General features: G+C 62.0%; 1 protein-coding gene across 1 annotated transcript in view; it reads left to right on the top strand.

The window, feature by feature from the left end:
- STK32C (serine/threonine kinase 32C) overlaps positions 1-14,554 on the top strand; it is a 68,006-nt gene that overhangs the window by 45,017 nt on the left and 8,435 nt on the right. Inside the window, exons 3-4 of the mRNA XM_032882055.1 lie at positions 13,032-13,183; positions 14,257-14,430. Coding sequence (XP_032737946.1) covers positions 13,032-13,183; positions 14,257-14,430 — 326 coding nt within the window. The remainder of the gene's footprint in view (positions 1-13,031; positions 13,184-14,256; positions 14,431-14,554) is intronic.

A 14,554-nucleotide genomic window follows, 5' to 3' on the forward strand; every position in this document is an offset into this window, starting at 1 on the left:
ACACACCTGCCCTGATCACCCACGCGCATACACACAAGCACACGCGCGCACACACACACACACCTGCCAGAATCAGCAAAACCCCAAAAAAGTCAAGCAAAGTAGAAAATTACTCAAACTGATGATAGAAGTTGAAATCTTGAATAGGCCAGTGCACAGAAGAGATTTAAAAAAAAAATTAACTCTGCTGTTTAAATATCACCAGGTCCACCAGTGCCACCTGTGGGCGCGCACCCCCAAGGCCGAGAGCAGGGACTCCAACAGGTGTCTGCACTCCCGTGTTCACAGCAGCGTGGGTCACGGCAGCCACGAGGGGCAGGGACATGGGCGCCCCCAGCGGATGGAGGGATGAGGGGATGCGTGTCCTGCAGCCTTGAGAGGAGGGACGGGCCGGCACCTGCTCCCTCATGGAGGGGCCCTAAAGGACCTGAGCATCCCCAGGCAAGGCCGGCGAGGCCCTGGTGTGCTCACACTCCAGGCTCGGAGCCCCCAATGCTGTCGGGGGGGGGCTTGGCATCAACCCCCGTCCGCAGAAGCCGGGCCCCTCGCAGGTTTCGTGCGGCCACAGCGCCCGGGGCTCCCTGTGCTGCTGCCCTTCCCTCTCCATCCGGCCCCATGGAGTCTGTGTTCAGACTTAAGTTTCGTACATGACCTTACAAGCAGCTCCTACTTGGGGCCCTGATGGGAAGGGTTTGGCCCCAGAGCCAGCTGTCATTTGAGGGACACTGCACAGCTGACCTGTGTCCATCGGGCTTCCCAGCAGGGGCCCTGCTGGGCAGGCTGGGGTGCGGGCTGAGGGTTCTCCAGGGGTGAGGGATGCTGAGACCCAAACAAGCCACACCCGAGGGAAGAGGAGTGTGGAGGTCGGGCACCGGCGCTGGTCAGAGAGCCAGAGGAACACTGCGCGTGCGTGCCGTGGGAGGACTTGTGAGGGCCAGTGGAGGCCCGTGCCCAGCTAGAAGGGGCTGGACGGGGCAGCAGGGAGGGCAGGTGCTGAGGGTACAGCCTCCTTCCTCTCCCTACCCCAGGGAGCTCACTCTGTGGTAGGGTCCGCACTGGACGCTGCCCAGGCCGAGGGCTGAAGCTGTCGCGACCTGCAGGTGTCCAGCCCTCTCCCGGAGTCACTGTCTCTCTCAGACTTGCAGTCCCGAAGAGAGCCAGCGTGGTGGCCTCCCCTTGAGGCAGCATCTTACAGACCGCCCATCACGGGCTCCGCCGTGGGCCACAGCACAATGGGAGCCTGCTGGCTCGGTCTCCGGGTCAGCTGGGCGTGCTGGGCCTTAAAATCGCTATCTCCCTAGAGACTGGTTCTGGAGAAGGAGGACGCTCCCCCCACTTTCTCGGCCTTGTTCCTGGTCAGCGCGCGAGTGGTCGTTATCTTGGTTGGGCGCAGCTGGGGGCCGAGGCCAGAGAGGCGAACCCGGTGGGTGGACGCCGAGGGTGAGCCCACAGTCCCCCAGGAACCGAGGGAGAAGGAAGCTTCCTTTGCCAGGTCTGCTGGGCGCGGCTGACGGCTGGAGGCTGTTCTTTGGGACTGGGAGGTTGTGGGGCACCCTTGGCCCAGGCTGCTGACCGTGGGAGCCCAAAGGGTCCATCTCCGGTGAGCATGTCTGGACATCTGTCGCTTCTGCCATCTCCAGTAGCTCAGGTAGTGCCGTTTGTCAGGGAAGTGACCCCTGGGCCCCCAGGACCCCGAGTTCCAGCCTCCCCACGTACCATCGCTGAGCTGGGCCCCACACCCCTCATCAACCAGCCTGTCCTGTGGGCTCTGCCTCATGGGGAAGCAGGTAGGCCCATGCTTGGGCTGCTGAGGCCCCGGCTCGGGACCCACAGCCACACGGTGCGGCCTCACATCTCCTTTCGTTTTCCCTTTTGGGAAACCTCAAGCCTAAACACGATGGGGAGGAGGAGGAAAGCCACCAGCCCTCCAGCAGCTCGGGGTCATCTTGTTTCAGCCGTTTCCCGTCCCCCGCCTCCTGCCCACACTCAGGGTAGGCGAACCGGACCCCGAAAGGGTCCTGCTTTATCTTTGAGCCTTTCAGCGGGCACCTCCGCTCACGTGGTCTCGGTCCCTCGGGCCCCTGGGGTGACCCTTGCCGGTCGACTCACAGATGCGTTGTGGTTTATTCGATGACTCAGACCCACACGAGGCCCCTGTCCCCCATCTCGCTGCGCTTTCTTCATGGACAATCCAGGTCAGTGTGTGTGCTAGTCCCGACATGCTCCCCACCAGCCCCGCCCTCGTGTGAGTGGTCACGTCTACACCGACAGGGGGATCCGGTGTGACTTGTCGCCAGGCTCCGTCCGAGTTAGGCCGCCAGGGATCGTCCCCCCTCGCCAACGCCTTCTTGAGCATCGCCAAGAAGTGGTATCCCAGCTGCCACAATGTCGTCCCCAACTCGCTGCCATGCTGACAAAGAAAGGTTCTCTGTCCCTGAGGTGGAGAACAGCTGGTCCAGAAGGACACATGCCTTCTTCCCCTCACCGGACAGCTGTCAGGGACAGAGCTGGTCCCCAGGTGTCCTCTGGCGGCCAGCAGAGCAGAGCTCCATGGCCATGCTGATGCTATGGACAGGACGCCTTGCTGTCCCCTGGTCCACGTGCTGTGACGCTGTTGGCACCCAGTGTGATGGTGTCGCTGCTCACTGGGGGGACTGGACTCGCTGGGGGGACTGGACGCTCTGGCCCTGAGGAGCAGAGCCTTGGTTTAACTGTGCGACCTGGGCCCTCCTGGTGGGGGGTGACACTCACCGACCACAGTCTGGGCGCTGGGGCAGCTTGCTGCTCCTGGACGTGGCCGCTTTTTACAGGCCTCTGTTGTGGCCAGAGCCAGGAGGTCCACGGGGGGCATCCCACGGGGGTCGGGCACTCATGGTCCCTGGAAGTCATTCCTCTCTGATGACCCGCCTCCTGGACACACCCCGTTTTGGTCTTATTTTGCTCTCAATTCTTCGGTTTCGTCCTTGGTGTTGAATGTGGTGTTTGCGTAGGACACGTGCGTGGTGCCGCGTGGAGATCTGTCCTGCCAGGTCGCTCAGGAGTGCGCAGCCTGTCCCGCCTTTCTGTCCTGTTTCCTCCTCCCTCCTGGAAACATCCTTTTGGAAGCCGCATGGTTTACACGTCCATTCGTTTCTTTTTCATATTTTCCTATGAAATCCATGGTGGCCTCCCACGTGGCGTTCCTCCAGGCGTAGCTTTTCCTGCCACAGGATTTCTGGACCTGACGCTCCACCCACCAGCTCCAGCAACGCTCCGTTCTGTGTTGGCGTGACACGGGGCAGGCGTACGGACGGGCGTCCCATGGCTGCCGGACAAAGACCACAGATATAGTGGCTCCAGCCCCGTGGATGTATTCTGTGGCAGTGTTGGGGGTCGGAGATCGGCTGTGGGCGAGCCGTGGGCTGACGTCAGGCTGCGGGCAGGCTGGCTCCTTCCGGAGGCTCCAGGGGCATCGTCTACTTCCTAGAGGAGCCTGCGGGTTCCGGTTTCCTGGCCCGTGGTCCTGCATCCCTCAGACCCTGCTTCCTTCTGACCCTTCTGCCTCCCTCTTTGCCCTGCATGGACCCCCATGATGACCCCAACCCCACCTGTGTGCTGGGGGACGATCCCCATCTCAGGATCCTTCACACGATCACATCTGCAAAGCCCCCTGTGCCACATGTGGCAACAAGCCCACGGGTCACTGGGATTCGAGCGTGGACGTGTGGGGGCCAGTGTCTGCCGACCACAGCCCCCGGGGGGCATGAGGGGCTGTCCCCAGTGGTGCAGTCTCAGGCAGGGCCACAGTGACCTGCGTGAGCCTCCGCACAGCTTCGCCAGCATCCCTGTGGGCTCGTTCCTGGACGCGGACACGTGGGCTGGGAGGTAAATGCACACGCGAGTGTCCTCCCGGACCGGCCACCATGCCGCTCTCCCGCACAGTGCCTGCCACGCCGCGTGTCGCCAGTCTGACGGAGAGAAATGGCATCTCTGAGTGTTCGCTCTGCCTTCTGTGACAGCAAGGCCGTGCCTCTCCCTCGCTGTGTGGAGCCCCTTCGTGTGTCCATGCCGGTTCTCCTGTCGGCCTGACCCTTCTCTTTTACTTCTAGAGGCTCGTTGGGTCAGGGACACACACGCTTTGTTTCTGGTGCAGACCCCAAATCTTTCCCCCTGTATTGTCTTTCAGACAGACATGTTTTCCCCACGTGGAAGATGTTCCATTTTCAGATCTTGTTTTTTGGCCTTTCCCCTTGTGGCCGGGGGCCTCACGTCACAGGAGTGCTGTCCTGTCTCGGGTCACAGAGCTCTCTGGGAACACTTTCGTGGGTCACGTCTGCGGTTCAGCTACACATACACGCTCACGCAGCCGGAATCCATCCTGGCTATCGGGGTCACGCACGGCTGGGGTGGGGGTCTCTTGGGAGCCCACTGCACTCTCGTCCCATTTCTCTGTACACATTCCTCGTCTGTCGGAGGGACAGTCGCAGGACCTGCCCCCTGGGGAGCCGTGGGGACGACATGAGAAGATGAGCGTGCTCCCCCGGGCTGCATGGGCACCGGGTTGAGGGCCTGTGCGGATGACGGTCCTGTGTGGCCAGGTCCTTCCAGCGGTTGGCTCGCGACCATTCTACCGGGGGTCCTGCGGCAGGAACGTGGCCAGACCTGTCCCTTCTGCCTGGAAAGGAAGCTCTCCTGGATGGCACTGGGACCCTTTGGCTTAAAATGATCAATAAAATAGTCATTGCTGTACCCCAGGCCTCCTGGTGAAACATCTGGGAACAAGGAGGACAAGATCCAGGCCCACGGGGCTGCTGGGAGAGGCGGGCAGAGGCAGGTCAACAAAGCATATGGGCGAGAGGGGGGAGGAGGGATCTCAGAGCACACAGAGCCCAGCACACCTGCCCCTCCCGCGCGCACCTGCCACGTGCACTGCCCGCCGTCCTGGGAGAGCCCGGCGCCCCCCCCGACCCTGGGTGAGGGGCCCACCTGCCATGGGGTTGGTTGTGGGTTCCCGGTTCAGGGAGGCCAGGCGCCCTCTGGGAGGTGGTGCCATGTAGACCCGCGCCCCTGCTCTCTTTCCTCCAGCCCAGCCGGCCTGCCCGCACCCCCTCCCCGGATCCAGAAGCTCCCCGGGTGGGATCAGGAGGCACTTTCCTCGTAGCGTTTGAGGCTTTAAGTACCTGTTGTCAGGCATTTGCTTTCTGGGGAGCAAAAACTACTTGGAGAGGAAAAGAGCTTGGGGTGAATCAGTAAATCTGCAAAATATGCCGACGGCGCTGAATTACAAGGGCGGTTACCGAGCCATCAGCCGCCCCGGCTTCTGGCTGCCCCGGCGCTGCCACGGAACCCCAGTGGCCCGGGCCGGGCAGCGGAGCTCCTCGCGCATCAGTCGGATTCCGTCCCGTTGCCCGCTTCGGTCCTGACTGGAGGACGCGGCTCAGAGAGCCCAGACCAGGGCGGTGGAGGAGACGGTTGAGCGGGGCAGCCTGCTCCCCGCCCCGGAGCCCGAAGCACTTCTACTCTCGTCCCGGGAGAGCCACCTGAGCGGACGGCAGGGACGGCGCAGACAGACCGCGGGGACGGCGCCCAACCCCAGCCCCGCGGACCCTGCTCTTCCGAGCTCTCCTGTCAGAGAGCCCGCGGGGGCCGCCAGACCTAGCCTTGCCCGCCGCGGGAGCGCCAGCCCCTCTCTGGGGCCTGACGTGACCGACTCCACAGGGCAATGCTGGCGCCTCGGGACACTGACCTGTGGGCCCCACAGCCCAGCAGCCTCCCAGAAGCGGTGTGTCGGCCAGCCTGGGTTAGAAGAGGGGAGCCAGGAGGCTGGGCTCTCCGAGGAGGGGGGTGCATGGGAGGGCACCTGACAAGTGGCCAGGTGGGCAGGGAAAGCGGTCATACCGGGGCTCAGGTTAGAGTTCAGCGTGGGGGGTCAGGTAGAGGTCAGAGAGGGGTTCAGGTTAGGGGTCAAACCGGGGGCTCAGATTAGAGGTCAGAGCAGCAGCTCAGGTTAGAGGTCAAAACTGGGGCTTGGGGTCGAGGACAGAGCGGAGTTTCAGGGTAGAGTCAGAGCTGGGGCTTGGGTTAGAGATCTGGGTGGGGTTTTGTTTTTCTTTTTTAAGATTTTATTTATTTATTTGACAGAGATCACAAGCAGGCAGAGAGGCAGGCAGAGGGGGGGGAAGCAGGCTCCCCGCTGAGCAGAGAGCCCGATGCGGGGCTCGATCCCAGGACCCCGAGATCATGACCTGAGCCGAAGGCAGAGGCTTTACCCACTGAGCCACCCAGGCGCCCCCATGGGGGGGGGTTTGTGTTAGAAGTCAGAGCAGGGGCTCAGGCAGAGGTCGAATCAGGGGCTCGGGTTAGAGGTCGAATCAGGGGCTCAGGGTAGAGAACAGAGCCAGGGCTTGGTTAGAGGTCAGACCAGAGGCTCAGGTTAGAGGACAGACCGTGAGCTCGGGGTAGAGAACAAAGTGGGGTTCAGGTTAGAGAGGTCAGAGTGGGTGCTGGGGTTAGAGGTCAGAGCAGGGCCCCGGTTAGAGGTCAGAGCGGGGACTCGGGTTAGAGGTCAGAGCAGGGACTGGTTGGAGGCCGTCAGGGTGACGGACACTGGATGGAAGCAGGGTATGTCCATAGATGGGCACCCTCGGAGGGTCTGGGGACTGTGTTGTGTCCTAAGGCCGCGGTAATGCAGCACCACTGCTGGGGGCCTACGACAGCAGAGACACGTTCCCCTACAGCCCTGGATGCCAGAACGCCAAAGTCAAGGTGTGGCTGGGCTGGGCTCCTCTGAGGCTCGGGGGAGGCAAACTTCCCACTGGACCGGGGTACTAGCGGACATAGGACAGACAAAGAGAACAGCACGCGTGAGTTTAGGGTGAGTTTTATGTGACCCAGGAGCCCTTGTAAGGAAACAGACACAGAGGTGGCCGGACCTACATGTTTCCATCTGGGTTTGGACAAAGAGGCCGGTGCAGAGGAGTGACTGGACTCGGGGAGCGGAAGGGGAGAGTCGCGTGAACAAGGTCCATCCAGAATTCTCTTGGCGTCGACTTCCCATCCTTGGGGCACGTGGTTCTCCTGGTGCAGGGAGGACCCCGTCTACCGTCTTCCACATGGGGCTTCTTTCAGGAGGAAGACGGGACGGTCAGGGCGCCTGTCCTGCACCTGCTGGCGTTTAAATGTCTTAGCTCATGACGTGTGAGCCCGGGGGGCGCACTTTAGTGGCAGTCCTACTCCTCTCCCCGCTCCCCTTTGAGACGCCCCCCAGAGCGTCCCCATTCAGATGTGACACCGGCAGCTTGCTCCTTCTCTCTTTGAGCCTGTCTCTTTGTCCGGAGAAGAGGTCAGGTTAGCGACATGGGTCTCCTTTGACGAGGCGGGGTTGCACTTGGACTGCCCACCTCAAGGCCAGGTTCTGAGTCCGCAGGGAGGCCTCCGTCGGCAGGAGGTCGGGTGGTGGGTGCCTCTGGTGGGTGGCGAGGAGGGGCGGGGGCAGCTCTGGGGCATCTCCTGGTTTGCTGCCCACTTGTCCCAGGTGAGGGTCTGGGGAGATTCCCGAGGGGCCCACGCCGCGGCCGGCACACGAGGTCTCTGCGGCGCTTTCTCAGAAAGCATCTGTCGAGTCGTCCGGCTGCCGTGGGGGTGCTGGGGCAGGGCAGTTTTCGTGTTTCATGTTCAAGGCAGAAGGCTGGAGGGGAATGCCGGTTTTCCACAGAAAGCACAGAACGGCGCACCCGGCTAATGCAGAGGAAGCCCGGCGCGGGCCCCCGGGCACCATCGCTGCCACAGAAACACAGGCTGTCCGGCAGGGATGCGAGATACGACGGGAGTCACACTGCATGTTTGCAGAGAGGTCGCGTCTCGTGGAACTCGGCCTGACATTTACATGCGTGTGGCAAGAATAGTGGCTGACCATGTGGCTCTTCGAAGTCTGCTTTGCTAGAACTTTCCCACAGGATCCCAGATCCGATGTCACCTCTCGAGGCTGAGAAGCCGGGTCACCAGACTCTGCCTTCCAGCCCTCTAAATTAGGGTGAATTCTTGTCTTCCAGGTTCCCAAGATATCCCCAATTCCTGGGCCTGTCAAGAAGTGACCTTCTTTACTTGCCTGTAGGCCAGGAGCCCCGCGTGCACACCAGGCTGGCGCGCCCCTTACCTCAGTCTGGTCCAGCGTCTCCTGTACCGCTTTCGAATACGACCTCCCCATCGAAGTCTTGGTGACATCACCATGAGTTTAATTACGTCCCACGACAAGGAGAACAGAGTCCTCCTGTATGTAGACACGCCGGCGTGGAAGTCGGTGTCTTTAATAACAGTTGCTGAGTTTCAGAGGAGTCAGGTGGGAAGAAGCGGTAAACGTCTCAGTCCTGCTTGTACAGGTGTGATTTCCCAGATGGGCCATGAACTACGGAGAGCTTGAGAGAAAAGAGAGATGAGATTTCTTTCTCCTCTCCTCTCCTCTCTTCTTTTCTTTTCTTTTCTTTTCTCTCCATGCAGGCAGAGAGTCTTGAGTAAGAGTGAGGGGAGTGACGGGGGCCTGGGGGACTCAGTCGAGTGAGGCGTCTGCCTTCGGCTCAAGTCATGATCCCAGGGTCCTGGGGTCGGACCCCGTGTCAGGCTCCCTGCTCAGCAGGGCATCTGAGAGAAACGGGATTCTTAAGTCTGGAGACCCAAACATCAGAGAACCAGCAACGCTTCAAACCAGAGGCGGTAGAAGAGGTCATCATCCTCATGAGGTCAGCCAGGGCTGCATAATTAAATCCAGTTTCCTGAAGCCACGAGCTTCTCCATTAGAGTTTTGGAAGGTCTCTGGCTCCGCAGCGTGATTTCAGAGTTACCAGAAACTTCTCCTCCAGGGTCCCCGCGGAAGCCTTTCCCGAGGACTTTCTGAATGAAGACGGAGGGCTCTGGTGTGCGCTCGACTGTAAGATGGTGATCGTCTCCAAACGGGGAGACACTGAAAGCAGCCGTGGTTCGAGATCTGACGAGAGTTTTTTGCAAAATGATGCGGCTGACAAGGGTATTTGGTTATTGCCGTGGCTGTGGCATTTATGACAATAACTGGAATTACCGGCGATTCCACAGACACTAGGGGCGTTGGCGGGCAAGCTTGGGCCACTCCGCGTAATTTCTGAAACCCGCGCATTAGGAGCACGTGTGCAGACGGCATGACGGAAGGGTTAGCGACGCTTCCCGTCTGACAGCTTCCGGGTAACCGAATGCGTCACGTAAGCCTAACTGGGTAATGTCTATATTTTTCTAAGGACAAATAACAAATCAATAACAAATCATAACAAATCAAAAAGACTGTTTTAAATTTGATTTGGGGAAGTTTGTAAAAATAGGCAGAAGTTTTAAAATATTTGATTAAATAAGATCACAGATCACAAGGCTTACTTACCAATTTAACCAAAGTGACAAAGACTTTAAAAGCAAATACAGGAAGTAACATGCTTGGGGGGAAAGACCACTTTGTTCTTCGCTGGCCGCTGGGAGGTCGGTGTTCGCGGCTGTGTGACAGGAGCCCGGGGAGCCAGGGCTGCCCGGCTGGGCCCAGGCAGTAGCCGTCAGAGCTCCCGGGCTCTTGGCTCGCCAGAAGCCGCCAAATGTGCCTCGTTGGCCGGAGGTGGAGACGCTTCGGAAGCTCCGGGCTTCTCCTCCCGCGACCTCGGTCAGGAGACCCCGGGGCTGGGGGTGGGGGGCGTCCGCTGCCGCTCTGGGTCTCTTGGGTGTGCAGCGCGGGGAGAGCCCGCAGGCTGTCCCCTGTCGCACAGTCTCAGAAATCCTGAGGAAGAGCGTGGGGAGCGGCGGGGACGAGCGGGTGACTGGGCTTCGATGGCTGTCGTCACAGCCCACCGAACACATTCAGATGATCACCGGGGGCCCCGGGGCCCTGCCGCTCCTCTGTCCGTCTGTGTCTCCTGGGACGGCCCCAGATCGGAGGCCGGGCTCGAGGTGAGAAGGGGATGCAGGACAGCCCGTGAAGCCCGGCGGTCTGTCGCCCGCTGGGAGAGCGCTTGGGCGGTCCCTCCTGCAGATGACTTTTGGGCTGTTTTGCGGAAATGAGAGGGTCGAGTCCAGAAAGCACATGGCTCTCGCACTAGTGGCCTCATGCATGGGAGGGGCTGGAAAGGCCTCGGGGGTGGCCTCACCTCCTCCCGGTCTCCGTCCAGCAGCCCCAGCAGCTGGGAAAGCGAGCAGAGCTGGGACACAATGTCCAGGGACACCGACCACCCTGCTCTGTACCCTACGGCTCCCAGGACAGTGGGCGGCCAGCCACGTTGGCTTCCTGGGGCCACACACCGAGGACCCTCCCTCTGGTCATCACATTTCCTCTTGCCGTAGACCTGCGTCCCCCAGCCAGTGTGGAAGCACCCCCTGCCACCGTGTGCAGGGGTTCGCGGGCGGGGTCTGTGGGAGGAGCTTGGGTTCGGGGTAGTAGCGAGCGGACGGGGGGGAAGGGGTGCAGATTCACGTCCGCCTCTGAGGGAAGGGGGGGCAGAGACCAGGCGGTCTCCGCACACACCTTGAGGACCGGCTGCGGGAGGACCGTGGGAGCAGACGCCATCTGTGAGCCATGGGGTCCTCGCCGACAACGGCTCTGCTGGCACCTTGCGCTTCCGCTCCCACCTCCAGACTGGGAGAGAGAACCGCCTGCTACTTAGGCCACGGGGTCTGCAGTGTTTGGGCAGCGCAGTGGAGCCCAGATGCCTTCTTGGGGCTCTCACCTCCCACTGCCTCCTGCTCATGAGGACCCTGCCGGGCAATCTGGGACGATCTCCCGGGAAAGTCACACATCACAGGGCACGGGGACTAGGATGTGGGTGTCCCGGGGGCCATCGTTCTGCTGAGCACGGTAGAGACACAGCTGTGGTCGGTGGACGGGGGGCACGACGAAGCCGTGGGGGACGTCGGACTGCCCACAGGCACCTGAGGGCTCCTGGACAGGGGTGTCTCTGCTGCGTGTGGCCGCAGTGGGCAGAACCGCCCCAGAGGGCTTTGGGGTGTGAGCTCTTCTCTCGCCTGTCCTCTCTGGTGGCCTCCTCAGCTCCGGCCGGCGTCCTGCCCCTCCGGGTCGGCAGGGGTCCCCACGGGTGTGATGTTCCCGCAGAGGAGCCACCGCCACAGTGGTCACTGCCCCTGTCCCCACCAGCAGGGTTCTGTCCATCCCAACGCCCCTTGGGGACCACATTTTCAGGGCTGTGCTCCTTTCAGAGAGCAGACACCCTGTCCCCCTGTTCACTTTGGGGGAGAGTCAGGGAGGACGGGAACTGCTCCCAGCCTTTGTCTGTGTGGGAAGGCCTGGGCGGCACGGAGAGGGCGGGACCTCGGCCGTGGCCTCCCTTCCCTGCCCCACTCTTCCCACCATCAGGAGCAGGGCTCCTGTGTCTGTCCCCCACCCCAGTCTGGGAAGAGCATCGAGGACGGGCTCAACTCGTAGCGTCAAGACCACGTGGGGGTCTTTGGAGGTACGAAGCGCCGCAGGTCTGGGGCCGGCCCGCGGGTCCCCAGGCTGCGAGCTTCCTGGCAGTCAGCCCAGCGCGAGGACGTTGTAGGCAGGGCTTTGCGGGGGCCTGGGTGGCCTGCACGGGTTCCCGGGCCGCTTTGAGATGGGAGCTGGCCAGGCTCAGAGCTCCATGTAGCTCCGCCTGACAGAACGCCCCCTCCACGCCGGCGGACGTCACGCCAGCAAGCTTTGCCTCCCTGGGGGCCGGCAGGGAGGTGTGTGGGTGTCGCCTTGGAAACTTCCTCTGCAGCTCACGAAGGTCCTGCACTGGGTGACGTGGGCGCTCGGCTGACGGCACTTGGTGATTGTGTCCAGCGCCCCACGGCCAATGGTCACCCACCACCGCCTGCCGGACACCCTCAGGGGAACAGAGCAGACGCCAGAGCGGCGGGGGCTGGGGGTGCCGCTTGCCCCATGCTCCAGCCGTCTCTGCCCGCGCCCAGCACTTCGTCTCCACACTGTGCGTTAAACAGCACGGCCTTGTGGTTCCTGCTGGGCTTTATAAAAATCGCCACACGTCATCAACAGCCTTTACAAATTCTGTTCCAGTGGCTGCGTGGTTTTTCGCAGAGCTCGCTTGCCCGTGTCCGTGAGGTTGTTGGAAGATAAGGTTGCTCGAAGTCTGTTCTAAGCAGTTTGCTCAACTGTGATGAACATTTCCTGGACAAAGCACCTTTGTTTCTTAGGATGTGTTCCCAGAGAGGGAACGTGGGCTTCCCCCAAGGACTGGATCCCACAGGTGTGGCCCGAGACTCTGAGGCTCACTGACACTTCTGGTCCAGGACACCTGCTTTTGGGTGCGGCGCCCGGGACAGTCTCCCACCCACCTGGAGGTCCAGAATCTTCCATTTCCTCTCCTTTCCCACCCCAGCCCACCCCTGGCTCTCGCAGCTTGGAGACCTGAAGCCCGAAGGCGTGTGGCCCCTCGCAGGTGGCTTTGGTCACCTGTCCATGAGCGGCCTCCCTACGACTTGTATGGGGGACGTGGCATTGCCCCTCCACCCCCAGCCTATGATTTTGTACATTAGCCCCGCTTCCTTTGGAGACCTTGGTCCCTGGTTCTGACGGATGCCCCTGGCCGCTCGGGCTTGCCCCAGCTGAGTCGGGGCTGCTTCTTGGGTCTCTCTGTCCCACACGTGTAAACGCTGCCACCGATAGCACTGGCCGGCTGTATCATCCAGTGCCCAGGGGGACTGGCATGTGAGAGCCGTGTAGGATCCTGTTGTCACAGGAGGGTCCCTGTCGCCACGGGGATGGTGGCCCAGGGTTGATGAGGACAGCAGCTCTCGTACATGGGGTCTTCCCAGTGTAGGTCTGTGTCTGAGGGGTCTTCCTCAACCTCCCCCAGCAGCCCTCCAAGTCAGCAGCTGCCCCGAGCACCGGGAAGGGGTGCTGGTCACCCGTGGGGAGAGGCCTGGCCCAGGAGCCATGCTCTTGGCTGGGTCCTGCCCCACCAAAGACATCCCATCCTTTCTGGGTTGCATCTGGGGTGGGTGGGCGGGGTAGGGGTGGCGGCACGGACACGGGCGTCGCGTCCGTCCTCCAGGTGTGCATCGTGCAGAAGCGGGACACCGAGAAGATGTACGCCATGAAGTACGTCAACAAGCAGCGGTGCGTTGAGCGAGACGAGGTGCGCAACGTGTTCCGGGAGCTGGAGATCCTGCAGGAGATCGAGCACGTCTTCCTGGTGAACCTGTGGTGGGTGACCCGCTGCCACCCTCCCCTGACCCCAGGGCCCTTCCCTGCGCTTTCCTCCCCTGTCCTGGGGACTCTGCATGCACTCAGCTTCCCTGTCCTGGGGCCAGAGCTGTCCAGGCATGCGGGTCTCCCCACAGGAGGGCCAGGCTTTCCCGCCAAGGGGCCTGTGGCCCATGGAGTCGCTGGCGCTAGAGTCAGGGGGGAGAGTTCTGGGGGCCTGAGCTCCTCCATAAAATGGGCGCCAATACCAGCTCCAGGATGGGAAGGAGCCTGTAAGCGGCAGTGAGATCACCGTCCTTTCTCCCGCGTGGGGTCCTGCTGCACAAGGGTGCCTCCCCACGCGGGGTCCTTCCTGAGTCCTCTCTGACAGCTCCCAGCCTGATGGGCTTACAGACTGGACCGAGTTCCCGAGGGCCCTGTGGGCACAGGCGCTCAGGTGGCTGGGAGGGCGTGCACAGACGGATTTCTGGTCCTAGTAGCGCCACCTCGGGACGATCGAGCCGAGGGTCCCTCAGCTGACCATGGGGGGAGAAGTGGCCCCACCAGCATCTGGGACAGAAGTGTGGGACAGGGCATTGTTGAGAGTGACGTGGCGCTAGCTTCTCCAGGGGACACACTCAGGGCTGAAGACCCCCCATGGGTCATTCCTCTGGAGCCTTCGCAGGTGTGAGAGGTCCTTCAGCATGGCCAGCAGCCCGAGTCAGATCCCGGGGTCCTGCCTGCGTGTAACCAGGAGACAGGAGCTGGCCGTGCCACAGGGGATGTCACCTTGCCCGGGTACTAGTGGGAACAGAGTGGGATGCCAGGCCGGCAGGGCAGTGGAGCCTGGGGCTGCCCAGGCCTCCTCCAACTGCCCACCCCTGCACGTGGGCCCGTCCTCCCTCGCTGTGACCGCAGAGCCCTGTGACCGTCTGGTCCCCGTGCTAGCAGAGGGGATGGCGGGCCCTGCTCCTGGGGAGTGCCTGTGGGAGGTTGGGGGTGCCCAGGCCCCTAGATGGGGGGTCATGGAGTGCGGCGGGCGCTGTGACCCCAGCTCGCTTGCCACGTGCCACGCTCCCGCGCGGCACCCGCAGGTTCTCCTTCCAGGATGAGGAGGACATGTTCATGGTGGTGGACCTACTCCTGGGCGGGGACCTGCGCTACCACCTGCAACAGAACGTGCAGTTCTCGGAGGACACGGTGAGGCTGTACATCTGCGAGATGGCGCTGGCCCTCGACTACCTGCGCGGTCAGCACATCATCCACAGGTGTGTGCCCGGGGGGTCGTCCCCCCGCCCGCCTTTGGGGTGGCTGCTCCTTTGGGGTGACAGGCTCCTGCACGGTCTGCCCGGCCCCTGGCCTCCAGACCTGCCCCCAGGTGTGGCTCCTGAG

The sequence above is a fragment of the Lontra canadensis genome, unplaced genomic scaffold, assembly GCF_010015895.1.
Source record: "Lontra canadensis isolate GAN:19392208 unplaced genomic scaffold, GSC_riverotter_1.0 scaffold79, whole genome shotgun sequence".
In the NCBI taxonomy this organism is placed as follows: domain Eukaryota; kingdom Metazoa; phylum Chordata; class Mammalia; order Carnivora; family Mustelidae; genus Lontra; species Lontra canadensis.